Genomic DNA, 26,233 nt, shown 5'->3' with positions numbered 1-26,233 from the left:
GATTTGTGTCATTTCATTTGTATAATTCTTTGAGTTATATACATTTTTAAATGTTTGATGGTAGGCCTTTTGATAGAGGTCTTGGTTTGAATCAATAAATTTAGTCATCTTTTTATTTAAAAAATGTATTGTATTTGATTCTCTACATCCTATCACTATTAGAGAGAAAGACCCTTACTGGAAGAAATGGAATTCCTGAGAAAACAAAGCCTATTAACATTATAATGTCTCATCTCTTAGTCTAGAAGAAAGGGTCTGACTTTAAGTCAGACATTATGGTCTGACTTAAGTGCTTCCATAATTCCTCCATTCATGTCTTCACTTAGCCAGCACTGTTTAGTAAACAGTGCCAGACATTGTAGTAGAGGTTCGGATAAATAAGAAGACATCCAGAGTAAGTTATATGTCGTGATTCAAGAGACAGAGGGAGACAGTGTTTTAGAACTCAGGCATAGAAATGCCATACTTTTATTATCATTTGGAGGGAAAAGGTCTCCCAAAGGTCAGTTTATTAAAAAGCTTTTGCTATTGGATGCTGCTATAGAGGTGGAGCTTTGTGGAGGTCCTTACATCTGGAAAGAAAGTATATGATTCGGGTTATTTCTCTCCGGTTTAGGAAGTAAGCAGTCTTGCTGTACCACCTGCTCTGACCAAGCACATGCTATCTCTTTAAACATCTGGAATCACTCTGTCTTAAACTGGAACTTCTAAAACTGGGAGTCAAAATACACTCTGTTGTTAAAATTCTCTAAATCTCTTGGTTTCCAGGTATTTGCTTCTTGGCTGTCGTAGCAAACATGTGGGTCAATTCACTCTAGTAGTCAGTTTTCTAATACTAAAACAAAATGCCAGAGGCTGCCTACTTTCTAAAATAAAGAGGTCTGTTAACTCTGTCATAGAGATAGAAAGTTCCCAGATCAGGCAGTTGTAGTATTTTGACCTTTGGTGAAGACCAGATGGCAAATTACATCATGAAGGAGTATGTGGATGAGGAGAGATGCCATCTTAAGAGGAAGCCTGAGAAAGATATAGGTGTCCGGTTGAGGCTCATAGCAAATGACTCATGGGAACTCAGGATTTTAGGAGAACTACCACAATCCCGAGGGCAATGCCCCAGTAACTTAATATATTCCCTTTAGATGCCACTTACTGAAGACCTACAACAACTCGCAACATTTCTACTCAAGCCTCTACCACAAGAACCCTTGGGGAAATGACAAATTATGTCCTAACTAGGCAGTGTCCATAGATCGTACTAATTTCATTAAATCTCCACCAACCTTATAACTCATTAAAACTTGCTTCAGCTGATCTTCCTAAATCTCATTAAATAATTGATTATCATATGTTAGTGGCTGCTTATGGAATTTCGCAAGCCACTTGCACTTTTGTCAGGACTCTAACTTTCACCCAAAGTCAGAAAGCTCTGATGATGAGGTTTTAATCTTGAATGAAGACTAGCAAGAGAAATCTCTTAAGGCATCAGGATATTCCAGCCTTCATTAGTTCTCACTACTTACCTTTCCAGGTCTTCCAGCTGACCTAAGAAACAGCTATGGCTATGAGCTTATTCCACAGCACCTTTGTAACTCTTAATTAGATAGTTACGTTCCTTCAGTAACAGGTGAGATATAGATGATAGGCAGATAATTACAGATAGAATTTTTCATGACCAAATTTTTCAGTTTACCTCTTTGTTCACTTCTATGGTTTGACATTATTTACTAGACCTTCCTGAAAATGGTCATCCATAACCTCTGATCCACCACACCCCCAAATCTAATCTCTGCTTACTTCTACTCACTCCTGCTCTCTGCTGGTCCTCCTGCCTTCTCCAGGATTCTAAATACAGACTGCACTACTCTGAGTTTCCCTAAAGATAGAACCAATGAGGTGGGGCTGGGGTGAGGGGAGGAGGAAGGAAGGAAGGAAGGAAGGAAGGAAGGAAGGAAGGAAGGAAGAGGGGGAGAAGAGAGGGGAAGGGAGGAAGAAAAGATGATGGGGGAGAGGACTGATATATAGATATATCAAAACAGAAAGATATTGGTAGTCTAGTCTAATACAGAAGTACTTTTTCTCTGAAAAAAAATCTGTTTTAGCTCTAAGTTTTAAGTCTGCTTAGCCAAGCTACCTCCATTTTGAGGACCCTGCCCAGTTTTGCTTAAAATCAGCTCAAAATAGAAAACTTCCCTTTTTCCTCTCACCACCTCCAGGTGTTGCTGAGTAAGCTTAATACCCACTCATACCACAAGTAACACCCTGCACCCCAGGTGATAGTCTGTGCCCCAAGAGACCTCAGATTACATCCCTAGCCACCCTCATAACAACCCTGAACTTCGCTTTCATTTCTTACTGCTCCACACCAATGGGTACCTAGGCCCCTCCCTTCATGACGAACTTGCCGGCCCCTATAAAACTCTTCAGTCCATAAACGGCTGTGGGCTGTAGCTCTTTGCTGAAGACTCCCCACCCACCCATCCCAGGCTTTTCTCTCTCCAACAAACGTCACTGATGTTGAACTATCTTCTTGCCTACTTTCTGTGCTTTTTAAGGTTCTAACACAGCCATATTATCAAGGCAAATCCCCTTTACTCAAACTCAGATATGTGTGGATATTAACCACATCTATTATCTGTCTTCAGGGTCACACTTAGCTTAATGTTTTCAAACTATTTTTCTTATCATTCAGTAGTTTTACAAAGGGGTTATTACTCAACAAATCAGTTTATGAATACCATGCATCTTGAGACTAATGCTTGACTAAATAGCTGGGTATTACGGACTAGTGAAGTAGACACATTAACCACACGTACTTTGAGGAAAACTAAAGCATAAGTCTTCCCCTAAGTCCTTAGCCACTTTTTTTTTTGCCAGTTCTGGGGCTTGAATACATGGCACCCAGAACTGTTTCTAAGCTTCTTTTTGCTCAAAGCTAGCACTCTATCATCACTCCACTTCTGGGTTTTTGGCGGTCAACTGGAGATGAAGAATCTCATCGACTTTCTTGCCTGGGCTGGCTTCAAACATGGATCTTCAGCTCTCAGCCTACTGATTACCTGGGATTACAGGTGTGAGTCACTGGTGCCCGGCCACTTGGCCATCTTTTACTACATCCATTCCCTTGCTGCTTCACATGTAAGAGACAGCTCTCAAACCTAACCAGTTGCAAACAGAGGCTAGGTCTTCACTTTTCACTCTCCAAACCTTCCCTTCTTTTCCTCTCATTTTAACATTTGTTTTGATTCTAAAAACCTAAGCATCAGCCTTGATCATTCTCTATCTCACCATCTTCACTATCAGCAAATCCAACATCTGGTCCCTTCTCACCATCCATACCTGTGCCACCATCACCCTGGTCAAAAGCCACATCATCTCTCTGCCAGGTTACTCTAATCATTTGGCCCTCTGGCCCCTTTGAGTCTACTCTTTCACCATAAGTCATATCCTGACACCCTTCTGGTAAAACATCTCTCAATGATTTTTCTGTTGTGACTTTCTGGGATCAGCCAATTCTAGGCCTATCTTCCCTTCTAATTGCAGATCTCCATCTCTTTCTTTCCCCCTGGCTCGCCACACAAAGCTGTGTGTGGACTCCCTTCCATCCTTATGGTTTCAGGACGCAGCAAGCGTCCTTCACTTATATACTGACGTGTGTTGTGCACGCATGCGCAGGCTGGTACTGAGACCACCTTGGTGCCGAGACTGAAGGTCTCTTATTCTTTCTTAGCCCTCTTACTCAAAGCTGGTGCTATACCGTTTGATCCACACCTCCACTTCTACTTTCTGGACTGGCTTTGAACTTTAATCCTCAGGTCTCAGCATCCTCAGTAGGTAGGATAACAGATGGGAGCCACCAGCACCTGTCTCCGAGTCACTCAGGACCCAGCACCTTGTTCACTTTCTCTGCACCAGTCACCTGCCGAAATGATTGTCTTTTGTTTTTCAACCATTCTATACATTTTATGATGGAACAGGGAGAGAAAGGGGGGGGAGGGAGAGGGAGAGGGAGAGGGAGAGGGAGGGAGGGAGAGAGGCCAGAAGAGAATGGTTCTGCTTCCTGTGTTTCTGCCTGTGGTGACTATGAGAATGTACTTTGCCGACTTTCAGCTACGGGACATGTCATTAACCAAGTGTCCCTACTGTTGGGAAAGCTTTCTCCATGTTTGCTTTTCCACTTGAGCCACACCTCCAGCCCTCTTAAATTTATTTACTATTTGGATAGAATATCACCTTTTAAAGACCATAATGTGGTCCTCCTACTTAGGCTTCCTGAATAGCGAGGCTCACAAAGGCATGCTATGATGCCCAGGTTTTCTGTTTCTGATTTTTTGTTTGTTTGTTTGACAAAGCTAGTCCCAGACTGGAATCTGGTCCACCCCTGACTTCTGAGCAGTTGGAATGGCAGACATGAGCCACTGCCTAGCTTCAGCCTCCTGTTCTACATCTTGAACTTTTCTGCGCAGTGCAATTGGGCATTTGGATTGTTCCAGATGCTTGCCACCTTCCTAGTCAGGTGAACAATGTGAAGTCCTGCTTCCTAATCGGTTAAAAGTTCTTTCGATTTTGTTTTTGTTCTAGATAGGTAGATAGATTCATTCTGAGAAATCAACACTGGTCTTGCAACTTCTCTGTCAGTGGAGGGTTTCGGGGTGAATCTTGAAGGTCGCTGGAGCGGGCTCTTCCTAAAGCTCTTCCTACAGCAAAACTCCGCCAGAGCTGAGGACAGGGCCTCCCACCCACTGGACGGGAGAGCCCAGGAAGAGACCACACCCCCGTGGGCAGGAGCCGACTGGCCAATCACCGCCACGGAAACTCTCCTCTGCCCCTGGATTGGCTCTCGCGGAGACGCCCCCTCCGGCCCGGGCGGGACGGTGGCCCGCAGAGGCCAGCAGGCCTGCGGGGCCAGGCGGGTGTCTGCGCGCTTGTGGGGCAGGGCGCTCCAGCCCACCCGCGTCCGACCGCAGTACATGGCTGCCTCGGCAGTGTCGGTGCTGCTGCTGGCAGCGGAGAGGAACCGGTGGCAGTGTCTTCCGATTCTGCAGCCTCTAAGGTAACGGTGGAAGGAGGGCTGGTGGACCGGTGCGGCGGGGCTACGGCCGCGGGTTCGTGTTTTTCCCTGTGTGAGGACAGGAAGGGGGGGAGCGGGAGAGCCGGGAAGCTTGGCCTGCTAGATCCCCTCCTCCCCTCTCTCCTCGTCCTCCCCCTCTTCTTCTTTGCCCCCTACTGCCCCCCTTCCTCCTCCGTCGGTTCTCTCCCCCCCTTCCCTCCCCCCTTTTCCTGCTCCCCCCCTGCTCCTCCCCTCTCCAGCCTCATCCCTGATAGGCCCGAGCCTTTCACACCCAGCTCTCAGCACTGCTCAAGCTTGTGGTACGCGTTTTTCTAGCACTACACATGTTTGTTAACGATGCATGCTCATGCATTGTTATACCCCCAGCTCTGATGAGGTGGAATCCAAGACCTTCCCAAGAAGTGGGGGCTGGGACACCCCCACCCCCCACCACACACACACACACACACACACACACACACACACACACACACACACACACACACACACACACACACACACACACACGCATATCCTCAGACCGACTCTGGGGAAGCTTTTCCCATGGTTGGAATAAACCAAATGAGCACTTACTTTCCAGAGTGCTGAGCAGTTGTGTCGAGAGCTCTCAGTGAACTTCTGTTCTATTGTGTTTCACTGTAGTGACTTGACTCCAGATCCAAATTCTAACCTTCAGTTATTGTAGGGGGGAAAAAACCTTGAGGAGTTTTGAGTAGCTCTGGTAGCTTCTCTTACCATCTCCTCCATAATTTTAGAGACATTGTGGCTTAGTAATTAAGGACACAAACTATAGTAAGAAGGCTAAGATCTTGTAGTTTCTCACTAAATGTGACCTTGGCTGAGTTAATCTCAGAGTGAACAGACTAAGCTGATTGCAGTCCTTGTGAGACAATCCACAAAGCAGACTTTGCAGACCTAAGCATTTAGAACAACTTTTTGTTTACTCTCTCTACAACCGATTGTTATGTGCCTTGCATTTTTCTTTTTCTTTCTTTTTTTTTTTTTTCTATTTGCCAGTCCTGGGGCTTGAACTCAAAGGCTGAGGACTGTCCTTGGGCTTTCTCAAGGCTAGTGCTCTACCATCTGAGCCACAGCACCACTTCTAGCTTTTTCTGTTTGTGGTACTGAGGAATCCAACCTCGGGTCTTCGTGCATGACAGGCAAACACTTACCATTAGGCCAAACTCTGGGCCCATACCTTGCATTTTGACTTGGAGGCCTAGACCCATACCAAATAAGAAAGTTTGTGAAAGTAATGTTCATGTTCTCTTTCTCCTTACTTGTCTTGGGTTCTTCAGGAAACTACTGCAAACCCCCTTTCTTCTCTCCCAAAGCTTGCATCTATTGTCTGGGAATCATTCTGAGGTAGCTATCCCTGTTAATAGTTTGTAGAATTAAAAATCCAGGGCTAGGAATGTAGCTTAGTGGTAGCATACTTGCCTCCTGGGTTTGATTCCTGTGTATGCTGTGGCTTAAGTGGTCAAGTGCTGAGTCCTGAGCAAAAGAAGCTCAGGGAGAGTGCTCAGGACCTGAGTTCAAGCCCCATGACTGGCAAAAAAAAAAAAAAAAAAACCCAGCCAAGATTTTATATTTCCTGTTATGTCATGATTCTGTGGTAGCTCAGAGGAAAGAATCTTTACTAGTGGTTTATATGCATGAAAATAGAAGCTGTTTTGAGTCAGTATAGTTATCTCATGGAAGCAATTTCTGAGTGTCTGTGTGTATCTATCTGTCTGTTCATCTACCTGTCTTTACTAGAAGATAGCAAAAGAAAGTGTTAGGCCAACAGTGACCTTGGAGGGACCGGGAGTGTGGCCTAGTGGTAGACTGCTCACCTAGCATGTACAAAGCCCTGAGTTCAATTCCTCCATACCACATACACAGAAAAGGCCGGAAGTGGCACTGTAGCTCAGGTGGCAGAGCTCTAGCTTTCAGCAGGAATTGTGTTGGACAGTTGAAAGTGCCTAGGCCCTGAGTTCAAGCCCCAAGACTGGCAAAGAAAGAAAGAAAGAAAGGAAGAAAGAAAGAAAGAAAGAAAGAAAGAAAGAAAGAAAGAAAGAAAGAAAAGAAAGAAGAAAGAGGAAGACCTGGGATCTTAGTCAAGGTCTTAAGCTGGATTTACCAAAAATCAACCATTTACAAACACATCTTCCCGAGACAGGCCTTAAATTTTATCAGACACCTCCCTGAAAAGTTTGAAGGAAGTAGATGCTATGCGTGAGCTAGAAAACACTTTTTAAAAGGCAGGAAAAATAATTCCTTTCTTGAAGAGCAGGGAAGGTAACTTTCTCCACCAGCTTAATAGAAGGATTTGGAGGTGTGGCAGCCTCCTGTAGAAGCTGCTTTACAGAACACGTGTGCAGTGGCTGTGAATCGGCCGTCGTGGATGAAGGCATGTGATTGAGTGCGCAGAAGCACATTGGGACTCTGTATCCTAGATTGCCCACCCCTGTGAGAAAGTAACCGTCCTCAGTCGCCTGGTTATATGCAAAATATATACATTGCTATGTAATGGAATTGTATCTAATGCATACTATGTGGTTTTTATGTTGTGCCTTATGAATTATTTAAAATGACCAGTCTTAATCATGGCTTTGCCACATCTTTCAGCTAGAAAGAGAAAATTTTAAAAAGTGTAATTGATTCTGCAATCTGTTGATTTCCCAATGAGGTAAATAAGAAGAGGCTGCTACATCCTGGGGCACTGGGACAAGAGTGAAACATTGTTAGAACACTCTACTACTAATGGCAGTGCTTCAGTGTAAGCTCCCCTTTTATTTTATTTTTTAAATTGTACAAAGTGGTTTTGATTTAACATGTAAGCATCCATTTTAATGTTTATTTTTTCTTTTAAATAAGCTAAGATATTGGGGGCCAGGAAAAGTTGACTCCCTGAGTAAGCACTGTTAGATCATTCCCCGATATATCTTAACAGCCAAGCAGCCCTGGTACAGGTAGCTAGACTGACCTCAAGCCAACCTGGCTGCTTTGGACACTGTAATCTGCCCTGGCCGAGTAGGTAGCACACTAAGCAAAACAAGCCTCTGACTCTCTAGATGACCCTGCAGTGATCTCCATCCAGGCTAGAGGAGGAGCATTCCCTGCAAAGGGCCTGTGAGTTCATGCAAATGTAATCTTTCATTTACATGATGGACTATGCTGTGATTGGTGCAAACATAGTCCGTCATTTGCATGAATATCTGCTTAGAGGAGCAAACATCCTTACCACACCCCTTTTCCTAACTAGGCGGGATTGTTTGACTCACTTTTCAAGCCGGCTAGAAACATACACTGCAGTGTTGCCCCTCGTTATTGCAACATTAGGCCCGATAAAAGAATTCCCTTAGTTCTGTTTTCCTCACCCTCTTTTGATCTTTACCATTAGTAGAGTGTTGAAGAAAATAGCAGCAAAGCAGTCGTAATAGCAAAGGTGATTCAGTGGCAAGGCAGTGGTAACAGCGGCAATTACAGAGAGCAGCACCTGCAGATACCAGAGAGCAAATGGGCAGAAACAGCTGCTGCAAGGCAGATGAAAGGGGGCTATAAGGAGCTAAACAGGAAAAACTGCAGGCCCTGTTCACTGGAATGTTCCAGGAAGCTGCCAAGCCTTAAGGGCCTCAGACACCTCAGACCCAAGAGCTGTAACAATAGCAGCCCAGTGGTTGTAACACTTGTCTCTGTGAGACTGAGAATCCCAATACCTGAGGCCTGTTCAAGAACTGTAACCAATTGCCTGCTGTGGCTTGTTATGGTCTGAGACCTCTACTCATTGTTGTTGGAAGCTGAGGATTAAGTAGCTATCAAGAGCTAGGGCCTCTGGTAATTTAAGCCCCAGAGCAATAAGCCTCCAACCTGAGTACCTAGAGACCTAAGTCTGTATTTTCTAAAGTCTGGAGCTATAGGGCTCTGGCTCTCAGGGTTTAAAGCTTAAAGCATCTGGCTTTACCAATCAACCTATCAGCCTTGGGTAAGCTTCTCTTCTCCTAGTCATGATTTGTATCAAGATAGAGCAAAAGGGGTTCGTCCAGCCGATGGCAATACCAACGTATTCTTTTCAGTTGAAATCTAATAGATACAATAATTTTTTATTACTAGAGCAAATCTGGCCTGCTTTCTGTTAGTTGTAGGTTAACCTATTGCATAAATAGTTACCACAGTACTTAACATTGTTGTACCTTCATAGGTGGTTTAGGCATGTGTAGCAAATCATTTTGCACTTCTTTTAGTACAAGGACTTGGGGGGAAAATTACATATTTTTTAAAACTCAAGGATCTTAAAGATCTTATGGGAGAACACTGAATTCAAGACGCAAAGTTTCATGCTCAGCTGGGATGGTATTAAAGTTCTTATGACTGTAAAAACACTTAGATATTATCATGCTTTATGATATTCTGGAGCTCAATTCTATCTATAAAATTGTATTCCTTAGTATTTAAGCTTTCTCATTGGAAAGGCAATGGGATAGTTGTCTCCACAGCTATCATTCTTTCTTTCTACTTGCCCTGTTCAGCTTTCTTCCCTTTACTCCTTGCTTATAATGTCAAACCTTCTTATCAGAGGCCCGAATTCCATTGGTATTTTTTTCAAATGGTGGTTTGACAAGCATGTTTTATTTAATAAATAGAAGCGTGTCAAAATGCTGGGTAAATCATCTTTCATGATACATACTGAGTAGTTTTTACTGTGACTTATAGTCAAAATAAGTTTTAAAAACCCTTTTCAAAAAAAAGTTGTCAAAACACTTTTCAAACTTGAAAATACACATGATCTTGCAAGCTAGAAGTTCGTGATCTTAGAGAACTTTGGTTGCTTAATCATTTCTTACTCTGGTCAAATGCCTGCCTCAAGTGTTAAACAGGTTAGGTGACTTATTCAAGGACTTGTCGCACAAAGGGAAACCAGGATATGTTAACTTTTGATTTCTAAATTTATTGATTCCTCCCACCCCCAATAATGGCATTGTTATGATAGTGGGCTTAAAGGCTTACTTTAGGTTATACCTGGACTTGGTTTCAAGTTTTAAAATCAATGATTTTTTAAAAAAATATTCTAATTAATTATAGTTCTATTTGGTTTTCTTTTTTGAACTAGGAAATGTGCTTGGAAGCAAAGAACCATGAAGTATGCCACAACCACAGGTACTGAAAGACTTTATACTCTTTGAACTCTGGCTTTGCTTCAGGCTGTGAACTCAAGGAGAGAGATGTTTGATCCTTAGTTTGTACACATTGAATTGTTTCTCATAAACCTACTTTTGAACTGTTGGGTTTTCACAATAACTTTCTTGCTAATTATTAATTCATAGTTTCCACCTCTTTTATATCAAATCCCTCTCACAATTGATCCCAAGATTTAAAGGTAATGATAATGAAGAGTATTTTATATTTGTATTAGTACTTGTGTCTAATACATTACACATCTAGTACTTGTGTATAATATATTTAATTGGAAAAACATAATTATGATGGTCTAAATCATTGTTTATAGAATAATTTCTTTTAAGTATAAGTCTTTATTTTTTCTAATAACATTTTAGATGGATTTCTCAATATCTAGGAAAGTATACTAAAAGTATAGACTGTTAGCAATGAACTTGTTTATTCCATTCCCTGAAACCACGGATAAATACTTGATACCAACAACCATTAATGACCTGTGATGATTCTTTGGCTGTAGATCCTCATTGGGAAACAGTTTAAAATTATAGTAGCCTGTTATAACTGTAATCCTAGCTGCTCAAGAGTCAGAGATCTGAGGCTGAAGGTTTGAAATGAGTCCTGACAGGAAGGTCCAGGAGACTTTTATCTCCAGTTAATTACCAAAAAGCTAGAAATAGATCTGGGGCTTAAGTGGTAGAGCACTACCTTTTTGCTATAAACCTCAGGGACAGTACTCAGGCCCTGAGTTCAAGCCCTGATACCAACACAAAAAGAAAATCATCACCATCATCTAAGGATTAAAATCAAGGATCAGTCTCTAGAAAGTATAGAAGGTATAAAGCACAGAAGGTACTTATTAATGATTAGTTGTAACTGTGATGATTTTTTTTTTGTGGGTCATGGGGCTTGAACTTGGCCTGGGCGCTGTCCTGAGATCTTCAGATCAAGGCTACCACCCTACCCTGGAGCCAAGCCCCACTTCCCATTTTCTAGAGGTTAATTGGGGGAGCTGTCCCTGAGCTCTCCCATTTTCTAGAGGTTAATTGGAGATAACCTTTTGTTAGCCTTTTGGGCCAAGGCTAGTCTTGAACCTTGATTCTCAGATCTCAGTCTCCTGAGCAGCTAGGATTACAAGTGTGAGCCACAGTGCCCAGCTTAATTGTGGTGATTCTTAAACTATTATATTTTTATATTTTCTAATTTTATTTTAAACCAAAAAAGCTAGTTAACTTTAGTAAGGGATTTTGAACCTTACTGACTCAGGGGGAAAAATGAGCTCTTTAGTATTTAAAGTAATTTTAGACTCTATTATGTGAATTTTGCCAGAACAAATCCTTGTGAGCTGGTTAATAATATATCCTTCTCGTTTCTTGCTCCTCAGTAACATGTGTGTATGGTCTTCATGGTATTTTGAACAGGAAGAAACATCACCAAGGTCCTCATTGCAAACAGAGGAGAAATTGCCTGCAGGGTGATACGAACAGCCAAAAAAATGGGTGTTCAGTCGGTGGCTGTTTACAGTGAGGCTGACAAGAATTCCATGCATGTAGATATGGTATGTTATTAAAATCTGGAGCTAAGTCTTTTAAGTGACCACTTATTTGTTTATCCACCCTTATTTTCTTTCTTCCTCCATTTATTGCCAAATTAAGAACCATTTATGCTTCTCTTTTTTGTTTTTTGGTTTTTTTTGTCAGTCCTGGGTCTTGAATTCAGGGCCCAGGCACTGCCCTTGAGCTTTCTTAAGGCTAGCACTCTACTACTGCAGTCTAGCACCACTTCTGGCTCTGTGTATGTGGTACCAAGGAATCAAATCCAGGACTTCGTGCATGCTAGGCCAGCACTCTACCACCAGACCACGCTCCTGGCCCTGTGATGCTCTTTTGCTTATCTTCCACTCTTTTCTCTGTTCACACGTGTTGAGCTTATGGCTTTACACATGCATTGGTGCAGTCCCTGTGCACATCCTTAATGATATCTGTATCACTAAATTGGATGCAGTTGATTTGACCTCTCAGCATCATGTTGCATGGTTTAATGCAACTATGTTGCATTACTTAATTTCTTCTCACTTTCAGACCTCTGATCCTGTCTTAATGACCTTTTACTGGATCCTACCCATCTTGATGAATTTCCCTATCCCTCACTGTTTTCTTTCATTGTAGTTTGTCTTAGTGACTCCAGTGACTTTGTGAAAAATTCCCAAATTTCAGTTTCTGCCTCAGACTTTCTTTTGAGGATGACATATGGACACCTAGCTGCCCACTTCACATCTCCATTTTGTATGTCACAAGTACCAAACTATAATATGTCTATTATTGAACTCCTGTTGTTTCATGTGTACCAAATTTTCCTCCCCCGTAGACAACAACACTTTTGTTTATAAAAAATAGTATTGCCAGAGATCGGGCATCTTTGACAGTCTTTCTCTTTCTCTCTACTGTCTTTCACTGTCTCACTATCTGGAAAACCACTAGTGCCATTAATCCTTCTCCAGACACCTCTGTTCACTCCTTCCTGCTTCTCCTACCTGCAACCCCAGTAAAACCACAGTCAACTCTTGCCTGCCCTCAAAAAGTAATCTCCTTACTTCCTCTTTTAGCCCCTTCTGCAATCTGTTTCTTACATTTCAGTGAGATTGACTGCAGGTTTTAAAGGATGGCATAGAATATTTCCCAGATGTAAGAAAGGAGCATCATTACTATAAAGTTTCTATTTTTTTCTTACTATTTATATCTGTTACATTATAAATTATAACTGAGATTATTATTGTTGCAAGTAATATCATGACTAATCAATGTCCATTTTTTTAATTTAACATTTTATTTATTTATTTATTTATTTATTTATTTATTTATTTATTTATTTATTGCCAGTCAGTTCTGAGCTTGAGCTCAGGGCCTAAGCACTATCCTTGGGTTTTCTCAAGGCTAGAGCTCTACCGCTTGAGCCTCAGCACCACTTCGGCTTTTTTCTATGTATGTGGTACCAAGGAATCGAACCTGGGTCTTCGTGCATGCTAGGCAAGCACTCTACCACTAGGCCAAACCCCCGGCCCCAAATCTAACATTTTAATTTTATTCTACTGTGTAGTTTTTATGTGAATTATCAAGTTTGGGTACCTTGTTCATATAAAAGACTCAAAAACTGGACCCATTTTAATTGCATAGTTATGAGCTGGTGCTTCTACTTCTCCATGTCTTGCTCATTGTCACTGTTCATTGTTCTCGTCCTTGTATACAGCATTTTTAATTTGTAACAACAAAATGAAGCAGTTCTCTATGCATCCAAGTGTGTAGCAGCATGTCATCTTTAAGCATGTGATCTTCTTTAACAGGCAGATGAAGCATATTCCATCGGCCCAGCTCCCTCACAGCAGAGTTACCTCTCTATGGAGAAGATCATTCAGGTAGCCAAGATCTCTGCTGTGCAGGTAAGAATTGTGGAAAGTTTTATGATGAAAAAGGAATAAATATATTTAGAATTATCTGTACAAATTCTTTCAAGCCAAGATTTGTGTATTTGATGGTTGAGTTATTATTTTATACTAAGAATGACCTGTCCCATTTTCAGTTGCTATGTTCCTTACATCCTGTGTTCTTTAGATCTTTGGGAATAAGTTGAGAAAGGGTCTAACCATAAGCTTAGGAGAGGTGAAATTCAGCTCTTCCACTTCCAAAGCATTGGCTGTTTGGAGAGAAATAGATCATGCTTACATCACAGTATGAACCATACTCAGAAGAGAAATCTCTTCCCCCTGACCTTCCAGCCCCATTCTAAAGCCCTACTGCCAATATGCCAGACCCCAAATTGGATTTCATTACATCTCTCCTAAGCACTGTCCTTGGACTTTCTCAAGGCCTACTGCTCTACCACTTGAGCCATAGCACCACTCCTGGCTTTTTCTATGTACCTTTAATTGAGCCCAGGACTGAGGAATTGAACCCAGGTCTTCGTGCATGCTGGACAAGCACTCTGACACTAGGCCAAACTTCTGGCCCCTCTCCTACATCTTTTAAAATAAAATAGAAACCAGTTTCCATGAAATCTTCATTTGAAAAATGTCAAGAAATTGTTCTTTTGGTTACACAGTCAGATTGCATGATTTTTTAATATAGATTTTTGAGCCTCAACCAAATTTACTATTTCTAATTCTCTTACCAACCCAACCAAATCTTTTCTCTCCTAGATAAACACTACTTATACATATTCCATTGGAAACTTATCCCCTGATACTGTGGCTTTGAAAACTTTACTCCTTCTCCACCTTGTCCATCTGGTCAATCTTCAGTGGTTAAAAGTTAAGACTTTTCAGCTTGACATTTGAAAGAGTTTCAGATATGGTCCCATTCTATTGCCAAACTTGTTTCATCGCCATTTCCTTATTGTGGTAATAATAGCTCTTCCTCTCCTTTGCACGTCAAGCCTATTTCTTCTGCATACATTTCTTACATGTTCTATCACCTAACATAATCTCTTCTCCCTTCCTTTTCACTTTGGTATTTATCCTCAGCAAACATCACTTGGCCACCTGCTCTGTGCTTCTAAGCCTGGATATCGTCGTGAATAAGTCAGATAGTCTCTCCCTTATGTAGCTCCTCTGTAGCTGTGAGAGGTAAAATAAATACTGAAACCAGTAATTCAACAAGCAAAATTATTTGTGGAAAAAAAGTAAAGCAGTATAAAAAGATGAAGATTGGGTAGGAGGTACTTTCAAATAACTAGATAACAATTGAACTAAGACCTAAGGGATGAGAAAGGGTCTACCATCCAAGAGATTTAAGGAAAAGGGTTCTGATGGGATTGCTAAGGCTGAGATGATACAAGCTCAAGAACACAACTGTTCAGTGTGTTTGGAGTGAAGGGAGTGAGGAAACTTCTGCTCAGTGCAGTCAGTAAAACTAACATTCTAATCTATGTTTAAACAGAGAGACTTGAGTTTAGAAGTTAGTTCCATCAGTGTCAGAGGAAAAAGTATAAGCTCCTTAGAGATACAGAATGATCAACACTCTTGGTATGTAGATGAGACTGGAGGAATAAGCTTCCACAGCTGTAGCTCTTATCTGGGGAGGGGCTTACCGAGCTGCAGGCAATTAGTAAACCTCTTTGTGGTAGTGTTACCTTTTGATGAATTCAAGTAAAAAAAAAAAAGACATATATAGTCTTTAATTCCCTGCCAAGATACCAAATATATTACCCAAAATTTAATGCAGTTACATTGATTTTTAGTCCTTATATCTGGCAAGAGAAAAATTCAGGGAAGACCTGAACATATTAAGGATGACAGTGTTGGAAATAGCCGAGATGTTGGAGTGTTATATAAGAATAAGGACACCACCTTGGGAGGAACTTGGCAAGGCAAAAAGTTTACTTCAACCAATAACCTGGCAAGCAAGCATGTAGAGCCGGCAGGTTGTTCCCTTTTTAGCCCTAACTCAGCAGGCCCTGCCCCTCTGCTCCCTTTGGCTGAGCTCAGGTTCACAATCTGCAAAGGGAGGTGGCTTCATTAACAGGATGTAATGAAAATGCAAGGAGCTTCTCATAGGATGTCTTAGTTAAAGTGTAGCAGGAAAAGGATAAATGTAAATTACTAAAATGTAATGAACAAGGGCCAAGCCACCTGGCCAGAGTCAAAACTTTTCAGAAAAACAATTTTCACAAGATTAAGAGAAAGGGGTCAAACCATGCTTATAGAAAAGACACTTTTCTCATAATAGGAAAACTTATTAGAGAAAGCACCTGTGCCATTGTCCTTATTGGCCTTGGGTTACACAGAACTGGAGTCCTAGAAGGTGATTTTCTGATGGGTAGGTCTCTTTTCCGTTTCCTATAAGGTTGTGATGTCAAAGATTTAATGTCCCATCCAATGTCTTCATTCTTTTGTAGTTCTTACTTCCTCATTCTTTTCTGGACTCTTTTTGTCATATCAGCTTATCCTGCCATATCAGACTGCCTGCACTTCAACTAACTCCTATCAGGAGTTCCCATAAAACTGGAATCGACTGTTTCTGCCCAAGATGGAGCTATAGGAAAACTGCCCATTTCCAGTGATTATTGGTAAAGAACCCAACCAAAACCACCTGACAAAACTTCAGAGCCTCTTTCAAAGCCCAGAATGAAAGGTTGAACATGTTGCTGGGAAAAATCTACTGATACAGGAATAAATATGATAAGTGAGGTCGTAAGCACAAGATAGGGTAGCATTCATTTTAAGGCAGTAAAAAAGCATGTAGGGTATTGACAAGGAATTTGTATTGCATTGGAAGCAGCCTCAAAGATTGCATTTTAATGAGGTCGTTCACTGGCTGGTAGACTTTGAAGCAAGCAGAGCAAGTAGGAGCCAGTTGTAGCAGAATTGCTCTTCACCCCCACCTCACTTCTTGTCTCTTATAAATTCTTGCCTCCTCAGTCTTAACTGATTTCTCTCTCTTGAGCATTTAATTTTTTATTCCAGTCATTTAATACTTAATATTTCTTAGAAGCCCAAAGAGCTAGCACCCAAGGGCATCTTTCATTTGAATTAACGATTGTATGAAATTGTTTTACATTCATGGCTCTGTGTTCCTTGTTTTTAGAACCAATATTTCTAAACTGAATAATTTCAGCATTAATGATGACACAGGTTTTTGTGTATGTTTTTAAAGGTTTCTTAGTGCTTAGAGTCAAAGACCCTTAGGCAGAAAAGCAGAAGATAGTAATAACTATTGGTAGAAATCCATGTACTTGAATATAAATGCCACTTAATACATAAATGACATGGTATTAACTTCTTTACAGATGTAAAATCTAATCCACAAAAAGTTCTGCATGAAAGCCGGCGCTGTTGCTCACATCTATAATCCTAGCTACTCAGGAGGCTGAGATTTGAGGATCACAGTTCAAAGCCAGCCCGGGCACTAAAGTCAGTGAGACTCTAGAAAACTGGAAGTGGCCCTGTGGCTCTTGGGGTAGGGCGGTAGCCTTGAGCTGAAGAGCTCAGGGACAGCATCCAGACCCAGACCCAGACCCAGAGTTGAAGCCCCAGGACCACCACCAACCAAAAAAAAAAACCAAGCTCTGCATTATTCAAAGTTCATCGTCTCTTGCCACACCATGGGATCCATACAATGCCTCTTACCACCACTTAGGAGTTTCTTAGAAATGCAGACTTTAGGCCCCATCTCAAACTTACTGTGATTTAAATTTTATATAGAGTTGGTGTTTTAAAAGCTGGGCATAGTGGCTCATGCCTATAATTGTAGCTACTCAGGAGGCTGAGATCTGAGGATCATGGTTCAAAGCCAGCCTGGGCGCTGAGACATTTTTTTATTTTATTTTTTATTAATGTAGAGAGGGGTTACAGTTACATTCGCCAGATAGTAGGTCCATTACTTTTCACACATTGACACCCCTTCTTATGTTTTTGTCCCCTTTGCCTACCCCCCCCCCCAGTCATCTTGTTTTCCCCCCTTTCCTCTCCTATTTCAAATAAATGTATATACTATCAGGTAACAAAGTCAGATACAGTAACAATATGAGATTAACCAAAGGGCAAGAAAGGAGAAGAGAAATAACACAGCACATTAAGAACAACAATCAAGGCAAAGCTCTTGTTTCCATATCCTAGAGATCCGTTCATTTAGTCTCCTCCTATATGCCTTATATACCTAGGTTTTGAGGTATTGTAATCCTCTGCTAGAAGAGTCCTAGAGTACTAATTATTACAAATGAGTGAAATCATTGAGCCTGTGAAGAACCTGAGACTCTTATTTCCAATTAATCACTAAAAAATGGGAAATGGGGCTGTGGCTCAGGGGTAGGGCAGTAGCCTGGAGCTGAAGAGCTCAGGGACAGCACCCAGGCCCAGAATTCAAACCCCATGACCCACCAAAAAAAAAAGTTTTAAGCCAGGCACTGGTGGCTCACTCCTGTAATCCTAGCTACTCAGGAAGCTAAGATCTGAGGATTGTGGTTAAAAACCAGCCTGGGGGCCGGGAGTTTGGCCTAGTGGTAGAGTGCTTGCCTAGCATGCACGAAGACCCGGGTTCGATTCCTCACTACCACATACATAGAAAAAAAAGCCGGAAATGGTGCTGAGGCTCAAGTGGTAGAGTTCTAGCCTTGAGAAAGTCCAAGGACAGTGCTCAGACCCTGAGCTCAAGCCCAAGACTGGCAAAAAAAAAAAAACACAAAAAAACACACAGCCTGGGCACAAAAGTCTGTGAGACTCTTTATCTCCAAATAACTGCCAGAAAATTGGAAGTGACGCTGTGGCTCAAGAGGTAGAGCACTATTCCTGAGTTGAAAGAGCCCAGGGACAGTGCCCAGGCACAGAGCTCAAGCTCCAGGGCAAAGGTGGCTGGGCTGCTTTACCATTGTTGACCTTCCATAAAGGGGCAGGGAACTCTTAGGCATTAGGGATGGTGCCAGTCCCTGCTCCCCTTAACATTGTTATAAAGAATGTTCTTTTTTGGACAATGTCACCCCTTTCCTCTCTGCCTCCCAATTTTCCCTCCCATCACCACCCACAAGTTAGTTGTATAGTTATTTTCAATGTAGTGTCTCGTGAGGACCACTGCTGCATTTGTTCATCCTTTGTCACTCCCCACTTACCCTCTGGAAGATGAATAAACAAACAAGATAAAAATGAAAAGAAAAAAAAGAAAACCTCTACTTTCCATTTTTCAACTCTGTACAGATAGTAAAAAAGTTTCTAGAGCCCAAACTCAAAGTTCAGCAAGCCCACATTAGATATAGCCAATAGCTAAATAAAAGATATGGTGAGGAAAGCCATCTTTAGGGATGCAGACATTGGCTTCAAGTAAAATATTGGGTGCTGGGAAGTGAGAGAGGTATGCATAGTTAAAACAGCCCCAGGTCACTGGTGTGGCCTGATTGACCTTTAGCTCTGCTTTTGGTAGACTTTTGAAGAATTCTTAACACTTTATTTACCTTTGAAATAAGAACTGGAACTAATTGCCTGGTGGGTGGTCTCCTGTGTTCTTGGTAGCTTGGATTAAGATAAGAAGTTGGCATTGCTTCTTTGTGTGGCTGTCTTTTTACCTGAAACATTCTTTCCCAATATCACTCTTAAGTAATTGCAAAGTGCCTGCAGTGGAGAAAAGCTCAGATAAAGAGTACAAATACCGGGGCCGGGAGTTTGGCCTAGTGGTAGACTGCTTGCCTAGCATGCATGAAGACCCGGGTTCGATTCCTCGGTACCACATACATAGAAAAAAGCCAGAAATGGTGCTGAGGCTCAAGTGGTAAAGCTCTCTAACCTTGAGAAAGTCCAAGGACAGTGCTTAGGCCCTGAGCTCAAGCCCGTGACTGGAAAAAAAAAAAAAAAGAGTACAAATACCAAAAAGAAGTCCTAATGAATAAACAAGAGAGATGTATCCACACAGTGTAATAAAAAGAAATGAGTTACTGGCATTTATTAAACTTGAACCTCAAAAAATTATGCTATAGCAGGGTGCTGGTGGCTCATATCTATCATCTTAGCTATTCAGGAAGCTAAGATCTGCGGATCAGGGTTTGAATTGAGATAATCAATTCCAGTTAACCACCAAAGTGGAGCTGTGGCTCCTGTGGTAGAGTGCTAGCCTTGAGCGAAAAAGCTCAGGGGACAGTACCCAGGCTCCCTGTTCAAGCACCAGGAAAACACACACACACACACACACACACACACACACACACACACACACATATTGTATACACAAAGCCATCAAACAACTGGGTACTAGTCATGCCTGTAACCTTAGCTACTCAGGTCAAAGGGGGCTTGGGTGACTGCATGTGGGTAGGAGGACATTTCAAGTGAGGGAAGTGTCCTAAAACTTGATTATAGTGATCGTTGTACTTTTTTTTGTAACTTTATCAACTAATAAATTGGTGAATCATTCTTCAAAGGGATAGAAAATGAAATATAACTAAGGAGGACTATGTAGACTTGTTTTACTCTGCCAACATAAATATTTAACCATTTTATATAAAAATAGAAAAGCTGAAACTCCAACAGCAAAATGTGAAATTTAATCTATTTTTTTTGCTGTCTCTGGAATGTAGAGTTATTTTTCTTTTTTCTTTTTCCCTTTTTTCAGTTCTATGATTTGAATTCAAGGTATCCTATTTGCTAGGCAGGCACTCTACCACTTGCGCTACGCTGACAGCCCTCCTTTTCTTTCTGCTCTTTTTTTTTTTTCTTTTAAGATGTCCTCTTTTTATTTAATTGACAGTTTCTGAGGCTTGAACTTAGGGTCTGGGTACTGTTGCTGAGCTTTCTTTTATGCTCAAGGCTAGTGCTCTACTGCTTGAGACACATGACTTTTTCAGTGATTAATTGGAAATAAGATTCTCATGGATTTTCCTGCCTGGCTGGAGCCAGGATCCTTAGACCTCAGCCTCTGAGTAGCTAGGATTACAGGCATGAGCCACTAGTGCCTTTTTCCATTTTCTGTTAGACTATATTAGTTTCACAGGGGAGTCGCACACAATGTACCCTCTCCCCAATACTCTTCTTAAAATAATTTTGACAAGTTATATTGTTTTCATATATGCGTATAAAATACTTCAACTATATTTATCCTCATGTACCCTTCTCATTAGTCCTCTCTCATCCCTGTGGTTCCCATCCCCGCTAGAAGAGAGAGAGAGAGAGAGAGAGAGAGAGAGAGAGAGAGAGAGAGAGAGAGAGAGAGAGAGAGAATGTGTGTGTGTGTGGTGTGTTTATTTATTTATTTATTTGCCAGTCCTGGGCTTGAGCTCAGGGCCTGAGCACTGTCCTTGGACTTTCTCAAGGGTAGAGCTCTACCACCTAAGCCTCAGCACCAACTTCCAGCTTTTTCCTATGTATGTGGTACCAAGGAATGGAACCTGGGTCTTTGTGCATGCTAGGCAAGCACTCTACCACTAGGCCAAATTCCCGGCCCCTGTGTTCATTTTTTTTTTAACTTTGCTTTTTTGTGCCAGTTCTGGGAATGGAACTTGGATTTTTCTCATCTTTGAGTTTTTCACTCAAGGCTAGCACTCATCACTTGAGCCACAACTCCACTTGCAGATTTTGCTGGTTAACAGAAGGTAAGAGTCTTGAGGACTTTTCCGCCCAGAGTAGCTTTGAACCACAAACCTCCAATATCAGCTTTCTGAATAGCTAGGATTGCAGGTTTGAACCACTAGCACATGGCTTGGAGGTTGGGTTGAGCAAGATAAACCAAGCCTAGAAAGCCAAATATTGCATTTTTTTTGCTAGTATTGAAAGATGTATGTATTCACTGAGTAATACACACATGTATACATATGCATATTTATGTAATAGAGCATACTTGTAACTGTGGGACAATTTGTGGAACAAGAGAGTAGAAAGGGAGAAAAGGAGAATGAAGGAGGATGAATATGCTGAAATACAATGCCTCTGAGATGATGACATATGAGAATTGAGTGAGTTGTTGAACAATCGGGTGGGGGGAGGGAAGGGAAGAGAACAGTAGAGGGGGTAAATTGAGTTAAAATAAGGTCTATGCCCAAGGGAAATAGTAGGGCACCCCCTCCTTGTATAGTGAGTATATACACACAAAAGAATGCTATGGTTGTTCTGGTTGTGAGCTTACCAGACATCTGAAGCTTCCCCCTTTGATTTTGAAATTCTCTTTGAACTTAACTGTTGGCTGAGCTTTGCTTTCTTTTTGTATTCTGTTTATTATAACTATAATTTCACTCTTATTATTTTAAAAGAACATTTATTTTTGCCAGTCTTGGGGTTTGAACTCAGGGCCTGGGTGCTGTCCTTGTGTTTACTCAAAGCTAGCACTCTACCACTTGAGCCATGGCATCACTTCTGGCCTTTTCTGTGCATGTGGTACCAAGGAATGAAACCCAGGACTCTGTGCATGCTAGGCAAGCACTCTGCCACTAGGCCATGCGTCTGGCCCTAAAAGAAAATTTTTATCCTTCATTAAACTATGAAAATCACTTCGGCCCCCTCCTTCTTTCTTTGGCTAAATCCTTATTTTCTGTTGGTGTGTTTGCTCTTTAAAATTCTAGTCTCCTTCAGTTTCTGATTTGCCTTCAGAGCCAGATTAAAATTCCAAGTAAATTGTATGTGAGTAGGTTCCTGTCTCCCTAAACCCTCTCTATTTCTCTCCCCTGCCCCCATGTATGTGTGATGTGATATATATGGCTTAATTGAATTGGCTTCCTGGCTGTGTTCTGGACAGAGAACTGTGGGTTGTAACTTGAAGAAAATAGGGTATTATTGTTCTAGTGTATCTTTTTCAGTTTTTACATACTAAGACTTCCATTTCAGGCCAGTTTTACACAAAGACATCAAATAAACCACTCATATCACTCCGAAGCCCTTGCTCTTTGGCATTCTTCCCTGATAGCAGTGTTATTTTAATTGAAGTACAGATATGCTATAGATTACCATATGGTCTTGTGACCAGTAGTTTAATTTCTAGTTATGTATCTAAAAGAACTTAAATCAGAGAGTCAATCAGATACTTGTATACTACTGTTTATCCAATTATTCACAGTTGATAAAAGGTAAGAGTTACCCATTTGTCTAGCAGCAGATGAGTGGATATACAAAATGTGGACTATATACATACAGTGAAATATTCAGCCTTAAAAAGAAATAAAATTCTGATACCTGCTACAACATGGATGAACTTTGAAAACATTATGCTAAGTGAAATAAGCCAAGTGAAATAAAGACAAGTATTGTATGATTCCATATATATGAGGTGCCCAGAGTAGGCAAGTTCACAAAGATATGAAATAAAACAGAAATTGCTAGGGATGATGAAAATAATGAATGGTAGTGATGACTATACAGCAATACGAATGTATTCCAGGCCACTGAGTTATGTACTTTGAAGGGGTAAAAGTGTTTCTGGGCACCAGTGGCTCATATCTGTAATTCTAGCTATTCAGGAGACTGAGATCTGGAGGATTGTAGGCCAAGGCCAGGTAGGGCAGAAAAGTCTGAGAGACTCCATCTCTGAAACAACTAGCCAAAAGCTAGCTGGAGGCATGGTCTAAGTGCCAGCTATACGAGAGCAAACCAAATAAGAGCTTGAGGCTCTGAGTTCAAACCTTGGTACTGGGGAGAAAAGGGTAAGAGGTGAATTTTAAGTTATGTATATCTTACAACAATATAAAGAAATACAGAGCTGGGAATGTAGCTTAATTGCCTACTCTGTGCCCTGGGCTTGATTTCACAGAACCCAAAAGGAAAGATTCTTCTTCTGGTATAGGCAAGGCTTCAACAGTTCATTGGGGGAAATTGCAGGCATCTCTTTGGAAGCAGATTTTGAGAGACCAGGGATTTTTCCTGTCCAGGGAAGAGCAAGATCTCCTAGGGGGAAGGTAGCTTTACTAGTATCAAAGTTGGGCCAGTTGTGAACTAACAAGGGTGTCATTTTTCACTTTAGGCTATCCATCCAGGATATGGGTTTCTTTCTGAAAACATGGAATTTGCTGAACTTTGTAAGCAAGAAGGGATTATCTTTGTAGGTCCCCCTTCTTCTGCAATTAGAGACATGGGGATAAAGAGGTATGAGTTTATATCTTCCTAAATATACTGCACAAAGGGTATTTGATATAGATCCTTTTTTACCTACAACATCAATTTTTGTTGTTCTTATTAGTCCTGGGGCTTGAACTCAGGGCTTAGTCACTATCCCTGAGCTTCTTTTGCTCAAGGCTAACATTCTACCACTTGAGCCACAGTCCCACTTCTGGCCTTTTCTGTTTATGTGATACTGAAGAATGGAATCCAGGGCTTCATGCATACTAGGCAAGCACTTTACCACTAAGCCACATTCCCAGCCCCTACAATGAGCATTTTAGTCATACCATTTTGTTGTCATAGATATAAGTGACTTACATGTGTTACACTGAGTTACAGAAAATATTGTTAGGGACTTTAAGCTGTGCATTAATCAGTTTAGAGAGTAAAAGGCAGGATGGGCTACTATATGACCTGAGAAAAAGTAACAAGCAAGGTAGTATGTGTATTAATATTTATTGTCTCAGACTACAGTCTTGTGCATGCCTATGGGATAGTTTTATTAGAGTTCATTGTAATTTGTGGACTAAGCTATAGTTACGTTACTTCTTTATGAAAGAATTCATTTGGGGCCTGGAGTTTGGCCTAGTGGTAGAGTGTTTGCCTAACATGCATGAAGACCCGAGTTCAATTCCTCAGTATCACATACATAGAAAAAGCCAGGAAGTAGAAGTGGCTCAAGTGGTAGAGCTCTAGCCTTGAGAAAAGCCCAAGGACAGTGCTCAGGCCCTGAGTTTAAGCTCTAGGACTGGCAAAAAAAAAAAAAAAAAAAAAAAAGGAATTCATAGATCAGGGTGTCTTGGTGTTTTTGCTCTACAGTACATCCAAATCCATTATGGCAGCTGCTGGAGTTCCTGTTGTAGAAGGCTACCACGGAGAGGACCAGTCAACTGAGTGCCTTAAGGAGCACGCTGGGAGAATTGGTTATCCGGTCATGATCAAAGCTGTCCGAGGTGGAGGAGGCAAGGTGAGGGGTGGGTGTTTGCCTTTGCAAATTCAGCCAAGTCATCTTTGTTGCATTTGTGTTCAGTCACAGCCATCCTTCCTCTCGTAGGGCATGAGGATCGTTAGATCAGAAAAAGAATTTCAAGAACAGTTAGAATCCGCACGGAGAGAAGCAAAGAAGTCCTTCAATGATGATGCCATGCTAATCGAGAAGTTTGTGGACACCCCAAGGTAGACAGCTTTTGTTCTCACTCTGAAGTCTCGAACTTAATGACAAAAGCAGTGCACATGTGCATTCTATAAAATATAAAAATGGAGCTGAGTGCTGGCAGCTCACTCCTAATCCTTACTACTCAGTCTGGGCTGGCTCACCCTCCCTCTTGGTGCCTTGCCTCTAGAAATCCCTCTAGTTTCTCATAAGGAGTATCCAATGAGAAGGAAAGTAATTGTTTTGCAATAGATGTAGAACATCTATTCTGATCTTTTCCTAGCATAAGGACCATGAATCCCTAATTCCCCGAGAAACACTGCCAAATCCCTTTCTGTCGTGGAGGAAGTTAGCCAGCTATAACCTCTATGCCTCTTGGCTCACTGAAGAGAGAAAACGAAAAAAATAAGCAACCCTACTAAAGGGTTCAAGCAGAGGCTAACAAGAAAACTGTGATTTAATCTAACCTTATAATAAGACTGCTTTGGGGCTGGGAAGGTGGCTTAGTAGTAGAGTGCTTGCCTAACATGCATTAAGCACTGGGTTTAATTCCTCAGTACCACATACACAGAAAAAGAAGTGGTGCTTGGCTCAAGTGGTAGAGTGCTAACCTTGAGCAAAAGAAGCACAGAGTCAGTGCCCAGGGCCTGAGTTCAAGCACCAGGATTGTACCCTACAACCATGTTCTATGGCTGGAATGCTTGGGTGTTTCCAAAAGTTGTACGTTCAAATCTAACTCCTCCAAGTGATAGTGAAGTTACCAGGTTAAACATACTCTTAAAATATCTGTTGCTTTTTTGTGGATGAGATGTTTTGATTAGTTTTCCATGGTTTATAAAATCTGATGTAATTTTTTAAAAGGCTGCTTATAAAGTTATCAGGTTATAGGAAAGATAACTCTAATTTGTAATTTTTTTTTTTTTTTTTTTGCCAGTCCTGGGCTTGAGCTCCGGGCCTGAGCACTGTCCTTGGACTTTCTCAAGGCTAGAGCTCCAGCACTTGAGCCTCAGCACCACTTCCGGCTTTTTTCTATGTATGTGGTACCGAGGAATCGAACCCGGGTATTCATGCATGCTAGGCATGCACTTTAACCACTAGGGCAAACTCCCGGCTAATTTGTAATTTTTATGAGTCAGATTTTTTTGCCAGTTTTTCCCTTAACAATTTGAATTTTATATAATTTTTTCTCTCAAATGTCTGACATACAAATGAAGACTTTTACTTTGAGATTTGACAAGATTATTCTGATTTTAAATCTATAGCCTCTATTTTGAAATCAGAATACCAGGTCTAGGACCGGGAG

At 41.4% G+C, this 26,233-nt stretch overlaps 1 protein-coding gene across 1 annotated transcript in view; it reads left to right on the top strand.

Annotated features, from left to right (window-relative positions):
* The first annotated feature begins 7,749 nt into the window (after positions 1-7,749).
* Positions 7,750-26,233, top strand: part of Mccc1 (methylcrotonyl-CoA carboxylase subunit 1) — a 57,188-nt gene continuing 38,704 nt past the window's right edge. The window contains exons 1-7 of the mRNA XM_090342683.1: positions 7,750-7,829; positions 10,161-10,207; positions 11,647-11,783; positions 13,566-13,661; positions 23,641-23,762; positions 24,597-24,744; positions 24,832-24,953. Of these exons, the coding sequence (XP_090198809.1) occupies positions 10,186-10,207; positions 11,647-11,783; positions 13,566-13,661; positions 23,641-23,762; positions 24,597-24,744; positions 24,832-24,953 (647 nt within the window). The 5' untranslated portion in view covers positions 7,750-7,829; positions 10,161-10,185. The remainder of the gene's footprint in view (positions 7,830-10,160; positions 10,208-11,646; positions 11,784-13,565; positions 13,662-23,640; positions 23,763-24,596; positions 24,745-24,831; positions 24,954-26,233) is intronic.

This window comes from Megascapheus bottae, chromosome 1, assembly GCF_031878675.1.
Source record: "Megascapheus bottae isolate mThoBot1 chromosome 1, mThoBot2.hap1, whole genome shotgun sequence".
NCBI lineage: Eukaryota > Metazoa > Chordata > Mammalia > Rodentia > Geomyidae > Megascapheus > Megascapheus bottae.
The sequence above is the reverse complement of the archived record's forward strand: the minus strand, read 5'-3'. Positions and strand labels throughout refer to the sequence as shown.